This window comes from Lontra canadensis, unplaced genomic scaffold (assembly GCF_010015895.1).
Source record: "Lontra canadensis isolate GAN:19392208 unplaced genomic scaffold, GSC_riverotter_1.0 scaffold29, whole genome shotgun sequence".
In the NCBI taxonomy this organism is placed as follows: Eukaryota; Metazoa; Chordata; class Mammalia; order Carnivora; family Mustelidae; genus Lontra; species Lontra canadensis.
This window is the reverse complement of record NW_022631023.1, coordinates 3,654,548-3,674,516: the sequence shown is the minus strand read 5'-3', so window position 1 is coordinate 3,674,516 and position 19,969 is coordinate 3,654,548. Positions and strand designations below refer to the sequence as shown.

The window sequence follows — 19,969 nt, the reverse complement described above, 5'->3', positions numbered from 1 at the left end:
GCAAGTGATCGTTATACCACGAGAAGCCTCTCTTTACTTAGCAGAGGCACTACAGATGGAGATAATGACCGCTTTCCCCAGGACACCTGGCCTCACCCCTGAGAAACCCAACATCATTCCCCATCTCCAGTGCGCCAGGCAGGACCCGTTTCCACCGGCAAGCTTTCCGAAGCAACGCCGCGTCCAAGGAGACACACCGTGCTCCCTAAAGGAAATGCACGGCCTTCTCAGCGGGGGTCCCAGCACAACCCCCAAAACCCTGATTCAGACGGGGTGAGTCCCCACGTGCTCCTTGCACACCTCTCGTCTCCATGCAACCAAGTGTGCAGTTTCTGAACCCACGGCCATGCCGTGATCGGGCTCCTGGGACGCCCTATGGAGCAAGGGCTCGCTCTCAGGCCAACTGCGACACAGAGACAGAGGCCTGCCTTTTCTGGGTCAGACGTTCCGCAGCGAGCCTCTCCCGGGACGTGCAGAAAGAGAACGTGGGTAGAAACTCGTTGCTCTTGTGTAAGAGGGTAATTACAGTCTGGGAGGAAGGAATCCATTCAGAGCAGGTTGCGACTGGAAGAGAAGGCAGAGGAGCCCCTGGAGAGGAGCGTAAAGGTGACTGCTTCAGTGCGCAGTGTCGCGCTGGGAATTCCCGGGTCCTGCCTCCCGCCTGGGCCAGCTGTGCCCAACATGGAGGCCAGGTGACAGGGATGAGTCCAGTCTATGCCCGAGAGGATGTCCTGTGGGACAAGCACGGACTCCCCGCAGGAAAACCCATGACCCACAACACCTGCTTGGGGTCAGTAATGGGGCTTCGTCCCCAGTTTTGGGTTCACGGCTCCTGGCACCAGTGGATCACCCAAAGGATAAGAGGGTTTTCTGTGTGCTAAGGAGATGACTGGTGGTTGGGGGCTGTGTATGCTTCAGGATGGGGTCTGGTTACCCCCAACTCCAGCCATGATGTCGGGGGGGTGGCTGTTGGAACTCTCAGGCTCACCCCTGGCCTCCAGGGAGGGGAGAGGGGCTGGAGATTGAGTTCAACCACCAAAGCCAGTCATTTACCCAACCTGGGTCATGAAAGCTCCATAAAACCCCCCAAGCAGGGGCACTGGGGTGGCTCCCTGGGTTAAGCCTCTTGCCTTCGGCTCAGGTCATGGTCTCAGGGTCCTGGGATCGAGCCCCACATCGGGCTCTCTGCTCAGCTGGGAGCCTGTTTCCCCCAACCCCCCGCCTCTCTGCCTGCTTGTGATCTCTCTGTCAAAGAAATAAATAAAATCTTTAAAAAAAACAAACAAGCAAGCAATGGTGTTTGCAGAGCTCCTGGGATGGTCTATGCAAGGAGGTGCCCGTAGCTCCGGGCCCCTCCCCCACACCCCACCGGAGGCCTCCCTCCCACCCGCCTATTCTTGACTTGTTTCCTGTATCACAAACCAGTAATAGGAAATAAGCTGTTTTCCTGAGTTCCTTGAGTTGTCCCAGCAAATTATCAAACCTGAGGAGGGGCGGGAACCCCCTCACGTTACGGCCGGTGGATCTGAAGACCAGGGGGCCCAGCCTTGGGGCTGGCATCTGAAGGGGGGGCAGTCGTGTGGGGCTGTGCCCTCAGCCTGCGGGGCCTGCACTGCCTCTGGGGGGTCGGTGTCAGGACAGATAGGAGTTCGCGAACCCCCAGTGGGCGTCCAGCGAGTTGGGAAGGAGCACTGGAAGGAGAAGCCCGCCCCGCTGCTGTTAGTGCGCACCAAGGCCACTGTGCTCCGACCGAGCTACGGCTGGGCAGGCCGTGCGTCCGGCCCCCATCATGGGCTCTGCCACCTCATGCTGCTCCAAGCGACGAAGACCTTGCTCTCCAGGCAGGACGTGGGGGTGGGGGTCGCTGGGCGATCAGATGTCTGCCAAGACCATGACTAGGCACACGGCGGTCTTCAAGGGTGGCAGGAGAAGGTCAAGTTCAGGGCACCCGGAGAGCAGGGCAGGCCCGCGGGGAGACTCGACACTGAACTCGAGTGAGGAGGGTGAGCACAAAGGGGGACCAGGATCCCCATTCCCATCTAGATGACGGGACTGTGTACTCCAGCCCCACGGTGGGGCTCGTCATTAGCTCAAGTGCCAGTCACACGTCCCTTGTCAGGGCTGAGTCAGGGACATGAGAAAGATAGAGGCTGATGGTACGGAGCACGCCGAGGAAGGGAGGGGGACGTCCTCGAAACCACGCATCTGTATTTCTTCACAACCTTTGCTGGTGGCCCCGAGTGCAATTACAGATTTTCCCCCTCCAGCACTCTGCAGAGCACAACAGGACAGAGCAGAGAGAGGGTTCAACGCGCCTGAAACCCGGGCAGGGCAGTGGTTAGAGCCTAAGAGGAGGAGGACCTGGTTGCTGGAAGCGTCCTGCCCGACGCAGCGGTTCCAGAACACGAGGTCCTAGAGCAACAGTAGAGAGATCCCGTGGCGTGTGCCCCCCTCCTCTGATGCCCACAGACGTTAACACCCGGCACCCCCCACCTGGGGACACACTGCAAGAGAAACTCTGATTCACCCGGGGGTGATCCCTTTACAAAATAGCGCTTTCACGTGCCGTGCTCAGCCAAGACGCCCAGCCGTGAGTAGAGAAGGTGGTGGCGGGACCCACGGACTTGGGGGCATCCTACACCCAACTTCTCAGGAGCTATGGGTGTGTGGAGGCCACGGGCTGGTAAGTGACAGGGGCAGTCGTCACCACCACCACCCCCCTGGGACCTGCTCTCCCACACCCCTGGCCGGGGGGCAGGGGCCTGACACCCGACGGGGACACCACTACCCACAGCCAGGACAAGGCAATGACAAGCCCCCATTTCCCATTGGCCAAGGAAACATAAAAGCCAAGAACAATGAAGAAACTGGTAAAACGAAACATGCCCCACATGCACTGTGCCATTTGTCTGTGGGACATGAGGAGCTCGAGCATCCGCCATGGGCCGCGGGCAGCGGGCCCTTCCGGGGGGAGCGGAGGAAGGACGCTCCGTGCAGGGGGCCAGGGCGGACGGCGGCCTCATGCTCAACTTTTGCATGAGCGAGCACCGCTTCTGTAATTGTCTTCAGGTAAACACAATTTCACCAGCCCCTACGTAAAGTTGCTCTTCTAGCGCGAAATATCAAGACCTTGAAAAACAGCCCCTTCCTACGTCTACCTGTCAGCTCCCCCGTCTACACCTCTGGGCCTCGGAAACCAGGGCAGAGTCAGAAACACCAAACACCAAGTGCCCACCACAGCGGGACTCGGTCCTGATCAGTCGAAAAGAGAGAGGGGGCTCGCTGCACCCAGAGGCACTTCCCAGGCCGGGGGGTGGGGTGCCAACTGCCCTTGGCCCCCCAGTATTGTAGAAGCCCCGGGCCACCTGCTGGCCCAGCCGCGTCCAGCCCTAATGCGCCCTGCTGGTCTCGGCATCCTGAGCTATACCAGCCTAGGGTCTCTCGTAACCCAATACCTTCTAGAGACGTCCCCACACTTGTTACAGGAGTAACACAGCACAAGGCTCCAGTATTGGCAAGGAGGTGGGGAAGGAGAGCCCTCCTAGGCTGCTGGGGCCCAGTGGGCGGGGAGCAGTGCCCTGCTGACCCATTCTGGGACAGCTGGGCACTCTGCAGCGGGCACACCTGCAGCCTCGCAGCCCACGGCTGCCCCTGATCCACTCCCCTGCTCGTGCCTGAGGAGGCGGGGACAGTAAGCAGGCGAGTTCACGGCAGCCTCGCTGCTCTGCTGGGAAAGAGAGGGCAGCTCCCCTGTCCATCCGTGGGGGATGAAGACAGAAGCTCTGGTCCCTCCAGGGCCCTGAACTGTAGTTCAAGTGAAGGAACCAGAGCTGGTTAACGCTATGCTAGTGGGGACAGGGAGCAGAATCCGTGGGGGAGGGGGGATCGGGGCGGGGATCGGGGCCAGAGTGCTTTCTTTCTCCAGCAGGTGTGCCTCCCTCCCTGCCCCCACCCCCATCTGCTAAAGGGCTCTTTAGCAGCAAGGGACCCCACAGCAAAACGGAGACAGATACAAGGGCAAGCCTTGTATTTTCGAGGAAGTTTCTTAGGGGTTTTTACAGATACTTTCCATTAAAAAAATCTTATAAATTATTCACGGTATTTGACCAGTCTAATAAGTAATCCCAGCCTGTAAATAACCACAGACTCCAAAATGAGCTCGACATGGCATCTGGATGGTTCGGACCTAGGTTTCGGGGCACCTGGGGGGCTCAGTGGCTTAAAGCCTCTGCCTTCGGCTCAGGTCATGATCTCAGGGTCCTGGGATCAAGCCCCGCATCAGGCTCCCAGCTTAGTGGGGAACCTACTTCTCCCTCTCCCTCTGCCCCTCCCCACTGCTCATTCCCTCTCTTGCTCTCTCTCTCTCAGATAAAAGCTTTAAAAACCATCCAGTGTCTCATATACACACACACACAAATATATGCATTTCTGGGGACACAATTCACGTATCGTTTAATTTGCCCATTTAAACTGTATAATTCAGTGTTTTTTTCTTTAAGATTTATATGTTTATTTGTGGGAGAGAGAGAGCGAGCGAGCAGAGGGAGAGAGAGAGAAACTCAAGCAGACTCCCTGCTGAGCATGGAGCCCAAAGCGGGACTCGATCCCAGGACCCTGAGAGCATGACCTGAGCTGAAATCAAGAGTTGGACCCTTAATGGACTGGGCCGCCCAAGCGCCCCCAAGTCAATGGTTGTTAACACATTTCTGACTTGTACAACCATCATCCACGACTCTGAGAATCTTATCATCACCCCCCAAAGTCAACCCCGCCACGGGCAGTCCCTCGGCAGCCCCCCCACCCCAGGGCCCGGCGACCCTGAATCTCCTTCCTGTCTCTATCAACATAGCCACCCTGGACAGGCCACGTAAATGAAGCCACTCAAAGACGTGCCTTCCGTGACTGGCCTCTCCCACTCCGCGCTGTGTCTTCAAGGCCCGTGTACGTGGCATGTGCCGGCCTCTCTTCCTTCTCAAGGCCAAATGCCGTCCCAGCGTGTGGACCTGCCGCGTTTTATTTACCCATCCATCAGCTATAGACCACCCTTAATTTTGTTTTTCGTTTTTTGTTTGTTTTTTTTTTTTTAGGTTTTTAAGGTGTCCACGTTTTCAATAATCCCAAAACAGAATAACCTCCCCGCTCCCCCCAGCTCAGCTTTAAATTCACTTCCTCGGTGGGGAAGGGCCCGGGGGCGACCGTGCCCAGCTCACCTTCTCCTGGGTGGACCTGGCCAGACTGGAGACGCCCTGCACTGTGAGCTCCAGAGGCTGCTGGAGCGGGTCCTCCTCGAAGGACAGGAGCAGCGGGCCCTAGAACAGAAGGAAAGGCATGGTGAGGGCACGCCAGCATGATTATATACCAGGGAGAAAGTTCTAGAAACCTGGGAACTGGGAATCTGACCCCTTTCGGTTAACTCTGCCTCCAGCAGCAGCCGCGCTCACATAGCACGACATCCCCGCACCTGAGAACCCGCACACGACATAAGGCGCCCGGGGCTGGGATCAGTTACCAGAGCAGGTCAGAAGCAAGGAACACACGACTAAACCGGAGATCTGTCCGTAAAGACCGCAGAGAAGGTTCTGAAAGCTCACGTTTACAAGGGGCAGGGTGCTGGGTGTGGCTCTGCGGGTCCACCGCGCTATCTGGCCAAGCCCAGCAAGGTCAAGGGCTCTGTCCTCTGCTTCTTCCGTGAAAAGCCAGCTCTCTCTCTGGTTTTAGGGTCACCTCTCCCTGCTCCACATGGTGCACCCCCCCCAAGGGCTGGCCACCTCTCCTAAAGATCCACCAGCTGCTGGCTGTGCCCCAGGAGCGGGTTCTTGAGCCCCGGCTTCACAGACCTTCATGGCTGCCGGGCACCCACCACCCAAGGTCTTCTGGGTCCACTCGGCAACTACAAGCCACGACCAAGGGCAGGAGAATAAAATCGTACGAAATGGCACCAAAGCTCTTTTGGCAAGCCGTGGAGTTACCCTGAGGCTTTTTCTTAAGAATTCCTGATGGCCCAGAGTGAACCGAAAAGACCCAGAACATTGTCACTTAGACGCGTCCAACCGCGCCCAGCTTTAACATCTATCTCACCCCCTAAAAATCATCAGGGAGGAATTAAATCTACTTCTCAAGAGGGATGAGGTCACCGTCCGGCCTGCTGCACAGACACTGACCTCGGCTGGAGCAGCGTGAGTGGCCGGCCAGGGGCGGGGGCGTGCCTCGGGCTCGGGGAGGGGAAGGGTGGGAGGCCGTGCTGGGCAGGGGCGGGCAGGGGTGCTCTCAGCTGCCTGGGCTGCCTGGAGGAGCCGCTGTGGGTGGGGCACACCTCAAGCACCTGGCACCAACCCCCACCCCCCCACCCACCCTAGGATGGGTGGATACACTCTCGACACTCCTCCTTCTGACACCTTCTAAGCTAAAACCCAGAAAAGATTCTGCTGGGACACTGAACATCAAGGAGTGGGTACCCAGAGGAAATGAATTTTTAAATTAAAATAAAGACCCAGAGGTTCCCTGGGTCCTTTCCAAAGGGCCTAGTCCTTGGGTTGCAGGAAACCCAGGGCTCAGATGGGACACAAGCTTGTGCTGCTACACCTGTCACACTCTGTCCAAGTGCGGATGCCACCTCACTTTAGCCCAGAGCAGGACTTTACGCACACAGTCGCTGGGAAAGCACCAAGAAAAGAAAAGCACGAGGAGAGGAGGATGAGCCCTCCCCCATCCAAGACCGCAGAACCCCGATCACCCCTGTGCAGAACAGGTGCGTGGACACAGACGACCCAGTGGGCCAGATCCGCACAGAGAAACATCGTGGATAACAAACGCGGCATCCCAAATCATTGGATTAAAAAAAATGGATTAAAAAAATCAGGATGTGGGAGGAACCCCGAAGAAATACAAACAAACAAATGAAACTAAGCGCATTACCCATGATGCCATCACTCCCCGAAGGGTGGGAAAACACAGATCTAACCGGAGGAGCTCCGGAAGACGACATCCTGACTGCATAAATGCGTACCCTGGTCCGTCAGCCTGTGTCTCACAGGGGAGCAGCTTAGCAAGGCAGAAACTGCTGTATGTGTCTCAGAGAACTGACCAAATAAGTCAGTATGTCAGAGACAGGAAGGACCAGACGCCTGCCTCTTGGAGAGGGAGGATACAAATGAGGAGAGGAAAGTGGACGGAATTCTGCTGCTGAACCAGAACATGAGGCATCAGCCTCCAGACAGACAGAAAGGGACAGAACAACAGAAATGAGCCTGTGAGCTGCTGGCAGACACAGCCACACCTCCTACGTCTGTCCACCAGAAGGGTCTAGAAGCCATGAGACCCTGACAGTAATAGGCACATCGGATGCCCAGACCTTGGCTTCCAAGCACTTCTCCAGTAAAAGGCATCAGCGCTGCCCCACGAAGTGGCTGAACCCGGGCAGGAAGAGCAGAGAATGAAAAATACGAGATGAGTCTAGAACAAACATCTTGTGGGATCATGAAGAAGGGAAGTGCTAAGTCGATGTCTGTTTGTGTATCTTGAAGGCAGAACACAAGAGGTTACCGTGAAAGGCCCTACCGGCCAACACAAGAGCAATTCCACCAACCACGCAAGTGGCCGTGGTGTCAGATTACAGACCACAGAATAAAATAAATCCCCGAGAGTCCACACGGACGCAAGTCATCAAGGACAGGGAAGAGAAGTGGTAGCTCTTTCTCGAAGGAGAATTGCAAGGAATCCATGTGGGAGAGAAGGAAACAGAGCCATCGTCCAGCAGACCAGATACACGATGGGGCCAAAATCAATCAGCAGAAGATTGACAAGTAGCGGATTTGTAACAGTCTCAAAGGAGCTCCCCAGGAGAGCCGTTCACCACCAAGGGGAGGACAGAAGAAGAGACACAGGTATCTGGAAGAAAACCCAGCAGACACCATCCTCACCGGGGGATCAAGGCCAAGGCCCCTGCCGTGACTACTCTGACGTCACGAAGCCCATGCTACGGGACGTTAATAGGGGCACATCATTTCCGTGGTTTGTATAACCACAGTCCAACCCCGTGTAAACACCAAATTGAGGGACGTTTGGCAAAATCACAATCAGTCCTCTTCCAAGCTGTCAAGGTTGTGAAACACAAGGAAAGACTAGGAAACTACGACGGACTTTCGCACGACCCGGAGAAGCCACAGCTCCGGGCCTGCGGGACCTGCTGGGATCCGGGAAGGATACAAGGACACTGGCAGACCAGGTGAGCTTCAAGTCAGGCCTTCAGTCTCAAGGCTTTGTGCCAACTGTTAATTTCTTATACTGTCACGTTGTTAATATCACGGCACTAGGAAGTACGGTAACATTGTGCCGACGTTAATGTCTTGGCTGCGGTTCTGTAAGCCTGGGTGAGGAATGTATGGAAACTCTGAATTATTTTTGCAACTTTTCTATGTATCTAAAAGCAATAAAAAAATTAAAAGTTGGGTTTTTTTTAAGTTGCTTTTTCTTTTCTTTCTTCTTTTTTTTTTTTTTTTAAGGGAGACTTCACAAGAAAACAGCCCACCTTTACTGGCTACTTGCTAATACCCCCACGCAGACCTCAACCCCCTCCCAGCAGATTCGGTTTTCCAGACTGATCCCAAAGGCACCGTCTTTCTGCAGATGAAGCACAGAGAGGTCAGGGCTCGCCCAAGGTCACACGGAGGTGCCTCCCAGCCGAAACGCTGCTCTACTGAGCTGCGAGCTGCGTGTGAGAAGTCCCCTCCCTCCTCAGCAGCCCACGACCTGGCCGATGGGAATGGAAGTTAGCTTTGGCTGCATTTTCGTCGACGTTAACACTACACCCACTCTTCCTTCCCCTCGATTCCTGTCTCTTCGGGAGAATGGGTGAGGGCATGGAGCCGAGTCCCGGGTTTTCGTATGGGCAATGTGCAAAGTCATCAGAGAGCCTCCTTGACTGTTGATTCTTTAGAAGGGAAAAACAAAGCCCCTTAAACAGCTCGTCATGCCCAGGCTTGGCCGGCTCCCAAGCAGGGAAGGCCTATGTCCAGACGGGGTGATCCACATCGTCACCATTCCTCCCCGTCTGGTGACAAGTTCCTGCCAGGGCCTGTCATTCAGCCCCTGGCCACCGCCGGCTCCAAGCCAGCCTTGCGCTGGGCACCAAGGAGGCTGCGCCTGGACAGACGGGGTTCTGGGCTGGCCCCCGATCCCAGGAGCTGATGAGGACACAAGGTGCGGGGACCAGGACAGGTGGCCAGGGGCTGGGAGACAGCATCCTCTTGGATGGGAGGATGGCGGGGGGACCTCTGCACTGAGACCAGAAGGTTTACAGAAGTCAAAGAATGAGGAAGGTTAATTAAGTGCTCAGGACGAAAGGAATGATCTAGGCGCAGGCCCCACATGGAGAGAGCCCTGAATGTTTGGGCAGCAGACAGGCTACCCGCTAGGGGGTGGGGCAGGTCCACAGCCCTGACCCAATGTCACCTTCATGCTCTTACCAACAGACCTCCTGTGTCGTGGCCCCTGATGCTGCTCAAGGAGCTCAGATCTTTGTGAGCGTCACTCAGAGCTCGTGGTGAGACAGGAAAACTGTGAAGTCTTGTCGCTATGTTTACTTTTGAAAATGTCAAAGCTCATATAAAAGTCAGAGCTATTAATAATACGTTTTAAGTTGACACGGCGTCTTTTTTTTTACAAAGACCACAAATGGTCCCACGGTCTTGGTCATTTGCATTGAGAACATTCCTCTGAAAAAATCCTCGGGCAAATGACTAAAGCAACAAATAGCTCTGGTGACCCTCCTAACTGAGGTCCTCTGCAGAGCTGGGCGGGCCTTTTCTAGACGGTCCGAAGCCCCAGCCACAGGACACAGCCCTCGCCCTGTGGCTAGTGCTCCCCACAGGTGGCCCAGCAGCATCAGCCCCGAGAGGGGCTGCCTGTCCACAAGCACCCTGGCTTCCAGAGCCTTCCAGGTGGGTGTTGGGGGGGGGGCACCATGGCTGGGGTAACCAACGATCATCGAAGGAAGGGGGTACGTCCAGGCTGGTGACTGGGGCAGCCCTGGGAGCGCTCCGTTCTCTATGTCTGAACCGGCCACCAGGTGAACGGGAATTCAGTGTCCATGACACCAGAGCAGAGATGTCACAGGGTGGGAGGGACCCTGCTTGACTGGTGGCTGGCTGAGGGACAGGTGTGCACCAAGGGACTTCTCACGGGTGAGAAGCTACTCGGGGAGCATGTGAAGACCACTGCATGGTGCCTACGCTCTGCCAACCTACCGTGTCCGAGCGGGCAGTGGGGGAGCGTGCAGATTTTCTCGAAGCTCTCCGGGCAGCTCGCCTGGGCTCCCAGCACACCTGACATCAGCCTGACCGGCCGGCACAGCAACAACGGTTTCCCCTCGTCCCTCCCCACATCACCACCCTGTCTAGTTTACAAAGGCTTCTGCAGTGAGGGCTGGAGCCCCAGCGGCCCGTCTGACCCAGGCAGCCTACACTGCCAGGGTCAATGGTCAGCCAGGGTCAAAGGAGAGCGCCCGTTATTGATCAGCCGTCAGATGCCGGGAGACACCAGCCCCGTTGCTAGGACGGCAGGTTCAACAACGGCGCCATCTCACCCCTTCCCGCTGTGTCTCAATGAACGCAGCATTTGGGTCTCAAAGTTGAACTTGCCATCTGCGGGGGAATGTGACAACAGATGTTTGTACAGGAGTTTCGGGGTCCTTCCAGTCTTAAAATTCAAGGCCAGAGCAGGGCTTCATTTGGGAGGAGGTCCCGTCTCCCAGGGCAGGGCAGGGGCAGGCGGGCGAGAGCCACTAAGCTTTTGCTCTCCAGAGGCGAGCAGGCCCGGAGGGTCAACCCTAATCGGGGATTAGTGGGAGTCATTGGGAATGGAGCTGGAGGACGACAAAGAGAAACTCCCGCAGGGCTGGCGGCCGGGGCCGGGACACCCACTCATGCCACCTCACCCAGTGTGGCGACAGAGGTGGCCCGAGACAGGACAGACTATGCCGAGTCACCTACCCAGATCCTATCTGTCTGCAAAACCTGTCATTTGATTACAAATCAGGCAACACTTCTGGGCATCGGGGAGGGAAGACGGACGCCTCACGCACACACAGACACACACACACACACAACCAGTCTCCCCCCGGCAACACAATCACAACCAGCCTGCGTCCTCTCAAAACCATGAGAGAAGATTCCGCACATTTTCAGCGTGACGCGCGGCCCTTATTACCCCTTCCAGGCCGGAGTCTGGGACAACTGACGTCCGAGACTGCAGGGCAGGGTCAGCAGCAAGGAGAGGAGAGAGCACACGAGCCAATCTCCGTCTCCCCGAACACAGAGTCCCTCCTGCTCCCACACAAAGAGGCAGATGATTTGGGCAAAAAGCATTTTTTTGTGTGTTCTCCGCTTTACCTGACTGAGCAAAGACAAATTCCAGGGCACAGCGTTCCTCCTTTCTTCCTCAGCCTGCCAGGCGGATGGGTCATCGGGAAGCACGCTGTCTAAGGCAATCCTGTTTTCTGAAGCCGATCAAGAAATGTCGGGGGCGCGAAGCAACACGATGAGAGCAGGACTACCCTACAGCTGGCCGCGAACGCTTCTACAGATCCCTCCGCCTGTCCTTGCTCCAACCCCGCGGAGAACTGGGACGAGGCTCCCACCTGTTCACACCACCAGCCCAAAGGAAACTCAGCCACAGAGCCCAGGCCCGTGACACCAGGTCAGCTAGGGAGCTTCCTGGGGAAACAAATCTGTGTTTGCTCACATGTGTGAGGTCTCCTGGCTTTAGGTCTCCCCCCTAGAGATGGGGTGGTTCCGGGGCACCTGGCTGGCTCACTGGGTAGAGCATGCGACGCTTGATCTCCGGGTTGTGAGTTCGAGCCCCAGGCTGGGGCTTCAAAGAGGGGCTTGGGGGAGAGATGGGGCGGTTTCCCTGAATGGGACATGTCCCGCTCTGGACAGCTGGGCACAGACTCTAGGCATCAAGATGGACGGCAGTCAACTGCCCCTGAAGGCTTTTTTCACCCAAAAGGTATAGTGAATTTTTTCAATAGTTCAGAACACGGTCTTTTGAGCTGATGAGTTTATACTCACTGACACTCAAAGACTTTGTTTTTTTCAGTCCATGGCCATGTGAGTCAAGACCACGGCGCAAAGACCAGCAGCAGGCTGGCTACGGAGTATTTCTGAGGGCCAGGGGTCCAGACGTGCTTTTTTTTTTTTTTTTTTTAATTTATTTATTTATTTGACAGACAAAGATCACAAGTAGGCAAAGAAGCAGGCAGAGAGAGAGGAGAAAGCAGGCTCCCTGCCGAGCAGAGAGCCCGATGTGGGGCTCGATCCCAGGACCGTGAGACCATGACCTGAGCCGAAGGCAGAGTCTTAACCCACTGAGCCCCCCAGGCGCCCCTCCAGACATACTTTTAAAGCGAATGGTCACAGGCTTCTCCACGGAGCCTCGCGGGCATGTGGAGGCACGCGAAGGCAAAGGTGATGAGCGGTGGCGGGTGGGGACTTCCCCAAACACACCAGGCCTTCATCCCTCTCCGGAATGCCCAGATATTGCAGACACCCGGAGCTTGTCATGAAATGAAGAGGTCTTAAAAGTAAAAACAAGTCACCAAGGGACGAACCGTGGAAGAAACCACCTCAAGAGACTGCGGCAGCAGAGCGAGGCAGTGAGCCCCCCAGCCTGGAGGCAGGAGGCAGCAGAGTTCAGAGCGGGCTCTGCTACCCTCAGGCCATGTGACCTTGGGCAGGTCAGCTAACCTGTCTAGGCCTCAGTCCCCCCACCTGTGAAATGTGGATGACACCTCTGCCCCAGGAGTCGTGAGGGTCCAAAGAGAAGATCTACGCACCGCAAGTCCCCAAGACAACATCTGGCAGGTGCTTGGCCCTCGACGAAAGCCACTACCTCTATAAGCCAAGGGGTGCAAACCTTTTGGAAACATTCTGGAAAAAATTCATTTCTGTAGATGGAATCATATTTGGGTCACGGTTATTCATCGATCAGGTGCGGGAGGAGAAAGTGTTCAGCTGGGTGCGGGAACCCACCTGGGACTCCAGGAAGGGCAGTGGCCCCCTGACAAGTCCCTCCAGGTCCCACGTGTCCCTGCCATGGGGACCGAAGCCTGGCACACCTGATGGGCGGTGAGTACCATCTAAGCTTTGTCTTGATTCCCCATCAAGGGTCCTCGGCCCCCCCCCCGGGTCCTTCTCCCAACTTTCAAGAACGCTCTGCCGCGGGGAAGGCTCACTTCCACCGGTCCGGGGCGGTGGCGAGGCTCCGGGGACCAGCTCGGCCCTAAGTGCCGGCACCGAGCCATCAGCCTCGCAGCTACGACCCGCCCTCAGACACTCACCACTTTCCGTTTGGCCTCATCATTCAGGGCGGTCACCCAGGCGGCCTGCCACTGGCTCCTCCAGCTGTTCAGCGTCAGGATCCAGGCGAGCAGCGCGTCGGACTCGGGGCGCGGGCCCTCTCCAGGCTCGGCAGCCCGCCGCGGGGGCCGGGGTCGCGCCCTGGCCAGCGCCCACTGTGCCAGGTACAGGCCCACCGTGCCCAGGGCCACGACGAAGAGCGACACCAAGACCAGCCACTGGACCTCCCCGAGCCACGAGCTCAGGCGGGACATGGTGATGGCGCATACCCGGCGCGCCTCGCCCCAACTTGCCAGGGCAGCCCCCCGGCCGGGGGCGCAGAGCCCGCGGGCGGCGAGCTCAGGGCATGAGCGCGCGGCCGGCCGGGCTCGCGGGGGGCGTGGAGGGGGGCGCGGCGGATCTGGGTCGGCGGCTGGCGGCGCGGGCCCGGAGGCCGGGCGGCCGCGCGGGGCGAGCTGGAGGGGAAATGCCGGCCGGCGCACGACGGCCGCGGCCCGGGACTGCGCCCCGGCCCCGCACGCCTGGAAAATGGGGACGCTGCGCTCGCCGATCCCGACTAGCGCGTCTGGGCAGGTCCCGGGCCGCGGCCGGCGCGCTTCCTCCTCCGCGCGCCGCCCCAGGCGTCCCGCCAGCGGCCCAGCAGTGGCCGGAGGAGGCTCGGGCCGGGGCGGGGCGGGGCGGGGGCGGGGCCTGGGGCGGGGGCGGGGCCTGCGGGGCCAACACCGCCCCAGCGCCCGGGCCCTCCCGGACGCGTCCCCCCCCAGGCCCGCCCCCCCGCCCCTCCGGCCCCTTAAAGGCCCCGCGGCCTCGCGCGCCTGCGGGTCCCCGCCCCGCCACGTGCGCGCGCCGCTCGGCCCTCTGGCGACTGTCGCCGGCCGTGGCGGGGACGGAGGCGTGGAGACCGGCTTCCCCCAGCGGGGCTTTCCAGGTAGCTGGACCCCAGGCCTGCGGTGCGGCCGGCTGGCTTGGCTTTAGTGCGCGCCTGTGCGCGTGGAAGGATGATTTCTAGGGTCACCATCTGCCCAACAACGAGACACTGTTTGGCTTTAACGTACTTGGAAAGTCCCTAGAAATCCACAACTTGCACCCTGAAGTCTGGAGGTCCTGGAGCCTCGCCTCGGGGGCTGCGTGCTCCTGCCCAAGGAGGGTCTTAGGAAAAACGCCCCAACTCTGCAGGGATGTGTTATTTGTTAAGAATTTTGTGCACGTGTGTGTGTGTGCCTGCGAGGCATGACTTCTGCGCCCCTCACCTTGCAGACTCAACTCCTATTAGTAGGAAATCCCACAAAACACTAGCCCAAGATTCTCCAAGGCCGGATGAAAGGCCTAAATCACAAAATAGTGATTCTCATGTATTTTCTGCAGCTGTTAGGAGACGGATTTGACCTTCAGTTGGCTTGGCTGCACCCCAGCGCTTAGCCTTCTCTCCCACAGCATTCCGGGGGCACCAGCCTCCTTGATAACATCAGTGGGGATGCTGGCCTTGGAGTGGCCACATGAAGGGTCCTCCCCGGTTCCACCTCAGCCCCTCCCCGCCACTATGCTGGGGAAGAAAAACCTTGGAAACTGGTCCAGAGGGGAGTTTGCTAAGGAGACAGGCTGCTTTGGCAGATCAGGGATTAGGAACCTAGATCTGGTTCACAGGATGGTGCCATTTTGGACACTTACTATGCAAAGGCCCTGGGAAGAGTAGAGCAAAGAGAACCACAGATGCTAAAGACAGGAGGGAGGCACCTCCCAGAAGGGGGGAGGTCAGTACAAGGGTATATGAAAATATATACACGCGTGCACGTTTGTGTGTGTGTGTGTGTGCAAAGGCCCTGAGGCAGAGAGGGCAAGTGGGTATGAGAGTTGAAGGTAGTCGGGAGGTGGGCAGAAGCTGCAACTGAGGCCTCCAGAGGATGGATAGTGGATTGTGCCATGGAAAAGGAGAAGGAACAAGCTCTCTTAAGCACAGAGTGAAAAAAAAAAGAATTTTACAAATATCACTTCCAGCAGCAGGTGGAAACCAGGTTGGAAGGAAGGGGGAGGGGGTGGACAAACCAGCTAGAAGGTGATCCCAAGGGTGCAAGAAAACAGTTTAAACCAGGCCTGGTGCACGGCAGGGAGGAAAAGGCGATATTTCTTGCTTAGCGGTGGGAGGCCAGGAGAGAGGGAGGAAGGCGAGTTTGAAGTTGCGGGCAGGGAGCAGCAGAAGGACAAAGGAGTTTACACCCAAGGGGCCTGACTTTCTTTGAAAAAGAGGAAGGGACTGGGAGGCAGCTAGTCTGAGAGCCCTTGTGGGAAACAGAACAGGAAGCTGGCAGAGAGTGCCCAGGTGAGCTGGGGTAGGGGTGGGGGACGAGACCTTACTTGGCAAGTCCCATATCAGAAAGTGGAAGCAGAGCGATCCTGTGAGCTACCTGGTCACTTGACACTAGTTCAATGGCGGGGGTTGGGGGGTGGGCCATGCTTTCCTTCTTGCAGAAATCTCTTCTCATTTGCAAGAAACAAATCATTATTTTCTGATCTGTCGCCAAATCCATGCAGCTGAATAATTCAAGTGCTGCGGGCCCCCGTGCCAGAATAACAGGGATAACTAGATACCTGGGGCTCTGTGGCTCCCCGGGCAGGCAAGGTGACACGTGTTGGCGGTTACCAGAGAGCCCGCCCCGTGTGACCGGTGGAACCTGTCTCACTCCACCGCCGTGTCTCCCAGGCACGCTCACCCACAGGCTCATTCGGAGGCTCGTAGCAAACTGTAAACTAGCAACCAGCCCTGGTTTGGAATTCGTCACGCTGCTGGAAGTTTCTGCAAGGGGAATGTAAACACAGAGATTCTGCATTCCTTCTGGGTGGAAGCAAATTGAGGGGTAATGAGGAATGGCACGGGCTTGTAGGAAAATGCTGTTGGCCAACACATACGTGATAGAAACTTCGACATTTACAATCTAGGAAAAGACCAGGCTCCTTCTGACTCTGCTCCCAGCCACTGCCCCCTGTGCCCAGGCCCGTTCATACCTTGCGTGGAGGACCCGGTCATTCACGGCCCCAGCTGGCGACACTCCTTGCTCCCAGGGTGCTCCTTCCACCACCCCATCTCCCTGCTGCCCAGAAATGACTCTCCTCACCATCAAACCTTCGAAGACACGGTGAGTTCCAACACTCACGGCAGCTGCTCTCTGCTTTAACCACTCCTAAAAGGGAAACACGCTGCTTTGAATTCAGCTTCTGTGAGCAGGTGAGGGGAGTGGGGGCTCAGGTCTCAGTGCATGGGTCCTGGCCCTTGTTCCCGAGCTGGGCTCTCACCCTGCCCCCTGTACGAGACCATCTTCACATCAACCCACCAGAGACCCACCAGAGACAGCCGACTGCCTGGAATTCTCTAGAAGGCATCACTCTGAACCTTGGACCAGGTGAGTCCCACGGTGGCAGGGAAGAAACAGTAAGAGCGGGGTTCCCAAATTTTTCTTCAGAATGTTCTAGAATAACTGGGTGTGAGAGCACAGGACCCAGCAGTAAGGTTCCATGGTTCCATTTTTTCTTTAATGTAAAAATCATTCCCAAAATGCTTTTCATGCAGACAAACACTGCTTGCTGGGCGATCCCGCCCAGTCACCCAATCTCTGCATCCAGGCTGGGAGTATTTCGACGTCTTTCCCCACCAAACCAGGACGTGCTGTGATGATGCCACTTTTTTTTTTTTTTTAAGATTTTATTTATTTATTTGACAGACAGAGATCACAAGGAGGCAGAGAGGCAGGCAGAGAGAGGAGGAAGCAGGCTCCCTGCTGAGCAGAGAGCCGGATGCGGATGCGGGGCTCAATCCCAGGATCCTGGGATCATGACCTGGGCTGAAGGCAGAGGCTTTAACTCACTGAGCCACCCAGGCACCGCTGATGCCATGTTTTTAAAAATTCATACATATGTCGAGTGTCATGTATGTTTCCTATCCAACACATTACTACTAGACATTGATCATTATCGTTAAGCCTGGAATTCTTAGGGATTTTTAAAAAGGGTTAACAACAACAAAAATCGGGACAAATACTTCAATACTGATTTCCAAGTAATTATCTTAAATTTGTAGAAGAGGAGAGGAGGAGTTTCCGAAAGTTTGTAGTTTGTCTCTGACTTGGTAGAGAAGCTCCTTTTTCATGATGTGTGGTTATTATTATTGTTCGAATTATCACGTTGGGCTCTGGTCCCGGACAGCCCTGGGCGTGGAGGGCTGGGACGGACGACCCTGGACTTGGTCGGAGGACCTGGGACTACAAATGTGCAGCTTCCCCCAGCGGCCCTCCAGGGAAGGCATTCCGAGAATTCCCTCTCTGCAAAATGCTTTTAAGATTTGGCTCCGTGCCCTCGGCAGTGGGGGTCTGTGAGGACATCTGACCGTCTCCTTGGCTACGTTTACAGGGCCCTAGTCATTTCCACAATCGGGAGACTCGGAGAGCTTCGGGCTGGTTTCCTGTCGTGCCCAGAGTGGCTGTGGGGCACGCATGCACCCTGCCGAAGGTCACCTGGGACCAGAGCCAGGCCCTGCACCAGCTAGCCACCGCCCCCACCCCGCCCCATTAGAGACCTTAAATTCTTCCAACCAGACCATTCGTAAGCTGAGACGTGGTTCATGATGCCTTTGCGGGGAGGAAAGCAACAGTCCCGCAAATCTGTAGGAACTCCCAAAGCACAGCTTGCAAAGGCTGGGAGAGCAGCTTCTGAGTCTGCAGACTAGACCGCGCGTCAGCCTCCCCTGGCAGGAGTGACTGGCACAGGATGGGCGCCAGTCTGCAGCCAGCCCCCTGTGCCTGCAGGACGGGCCCCGAGCCCGCAGCCAGGCCCCCATGCCCCCAGCTCACAGCCAGCCCTCTATGAAGGGCCTCACGGCACGCATCCCTGTGGGGTGGGTCCCTGGGATGGCCTGGGTGTGGCTGGGCACCTGACGGGCTGTGTGCCAGCAGACGGATGCTGCAGGAGGCGCTTGGCTGGGTGGCCTCGCTCCATTTTCAGGGCAACACGCAGAGGATGGCATCATCCCATTTTCAGAGTGAGGAAGCTGACTTCAGAGAGGCTGAGTCACTTGTCCGAGGCCACGCGAGTGAGGAAGTGGCAGAGCCTGGGTTTGAGCCCAGAGGGAATCGGCCCCCAAACCCGTGTTGTTTCCAGCACCTTTTATAAAGCAAACACATTCTACTCTAAAGAGAACAATGTTAGAAGCTGGGGAGGAAGGGGTCCCATTTCTCAAGCGCTCAGGCAAAGATCTGTCCGAAGAAGATGCATTGCCTTTTGTGTTCTGAAGTCCAGGAGACACGGCCTCTTTCAAACCCAGAGGGGAAGGAAGTTCATTTAGGGTTCATCCGAGGGACGTCTGTGGACCTTCTGCTCTGTCCCAGCCGAAGACACAGAGTCCAGTCCCGGGGCCTGCTGGAGTGGCTGGGGAAATCAGGCCCCCATCCCGCAGATGCCCCCCAGGGAGGGTCCCAGGGGCCACGAGCAGGGCCTTCTGGGCTGTCCACCTCCCACCCTGAGTGAACTGTCAACAGGATGGGCCCACTGAGTCATGCGAGAGGGGGAGGAGGAGAGATGGGGTGGGGGGAGGGTGGCCGCCCGCTGCAGAGCCTGCCCTGGGCCAGCCTGATGAGGCAGCCCGGTAGGCAGCACGGTGCCCAGGCCGGCGGATGGAGTAATCTGACCCAGATGGCAGGCTCCCTCCCTGCCAGGTGCCTCGCTTAAGCCTCCCCGGGGATGGCCCGACAGCAAGGTGACAAGGCAATTTTGCTTATGCCCAAGGCTGGGACCTAACTGATGAATGAAATATTTGACCTTGTGTTTCTCTTCCCCTTTTCTCTTTTCTGTGTTTGAAAATGTCCTTCCACAGAGGCAGCGGCCTACGATGCACACTCTCCCTCACTCAGGAGGGTGCGGGCGCCGCACTTGTCCGCTGATACGTGGGATCGAGCTGTCGGAGCGTCAGATCTGCCCTATAGACGTCCGTTCCTAGTGCTTCCTCGGTGGACGTGGGGCCTGGCAAGAGGGCAGGCTGGGAAGAGAGAGATGAAGGCACCGGAGACAGATCCCTCCCTCCTTGTTGCTGTGCCCTGCCCGCACCAGAGGCCCCAACTCAGAGTAGCCACCGTGCAGCCTTCTAGCTGGGCTCAGCCTCCTGGGCCGCACGAAGGGGGCTGCTCCTAGCTTCTTGGAATGTGCTGGATTCACCCTGCAGTCCTACTGAAGTCCCTATTCCTGGTGCTGACTTCGGAAGAAGAAGGGCACTAGCGAAGGGCTCATGGCTGGTCCGCCAGGCCCCGCAAGCCAGGGGAGGGCCACAGCCCGGCCCGCCTGTCCTCATGGGGGACTCAGGAAGCCTCCCCACCTCAAATGTAACCTAGAACTTCCCTTTGCACGCGCGCGCGCGTGTGTGTGTGTAAGCCTCTCATGGCATCAGGATAGAACCACTAACTATCTTGAGGGATAGCTCCCGTCTTTGGAGAGTTCAAGGAAACCACCCTTGAAGGGTTTTCCAAACAGCCCAGGAGCACCTGTCACCCTGCGAAATCATTCACATGCCTATTACAGATGACGCCTGTCTCTTCCAGGGGCGCTCCGAGCAATCCAAGGAGACAAAGTGAACAATT

General features: G+C 57.2%; 1 protein-coding gene across 1 annotated transcript in view; it reads right to left on the bottom strand.

The window, feature by feature from the left end:
- C2CD2 (C2 calcium dependent domain containing 2) overlaps positions 1 to 13,950 on the bottom strand; it is a 48,289-nt gene extending 34,339 nt beyond the window's left edge. The window contains exons 1-2 of the mRNA XM_032865291.1: positions 13,337 to 13,950; positions 5,211 to 5,309 (exon numbers count right to left, since the gene is read on the bottom strand). Coding sequence (XP_032721182.1) covers positions 5,211 to 5,309; positions 13,337 to 13,609 — 372 coding nt within the window. The 5' untranslated portion in view covers positions 13,610 to 13,950. The remainder of the gene's footprint in view (positions 1 to 5,210; positions 5,310 to 13,336) is intronic.
- Between the last annotated feature and the right edge of the window lie 6,019 nt (positions 13,951 to 19,969).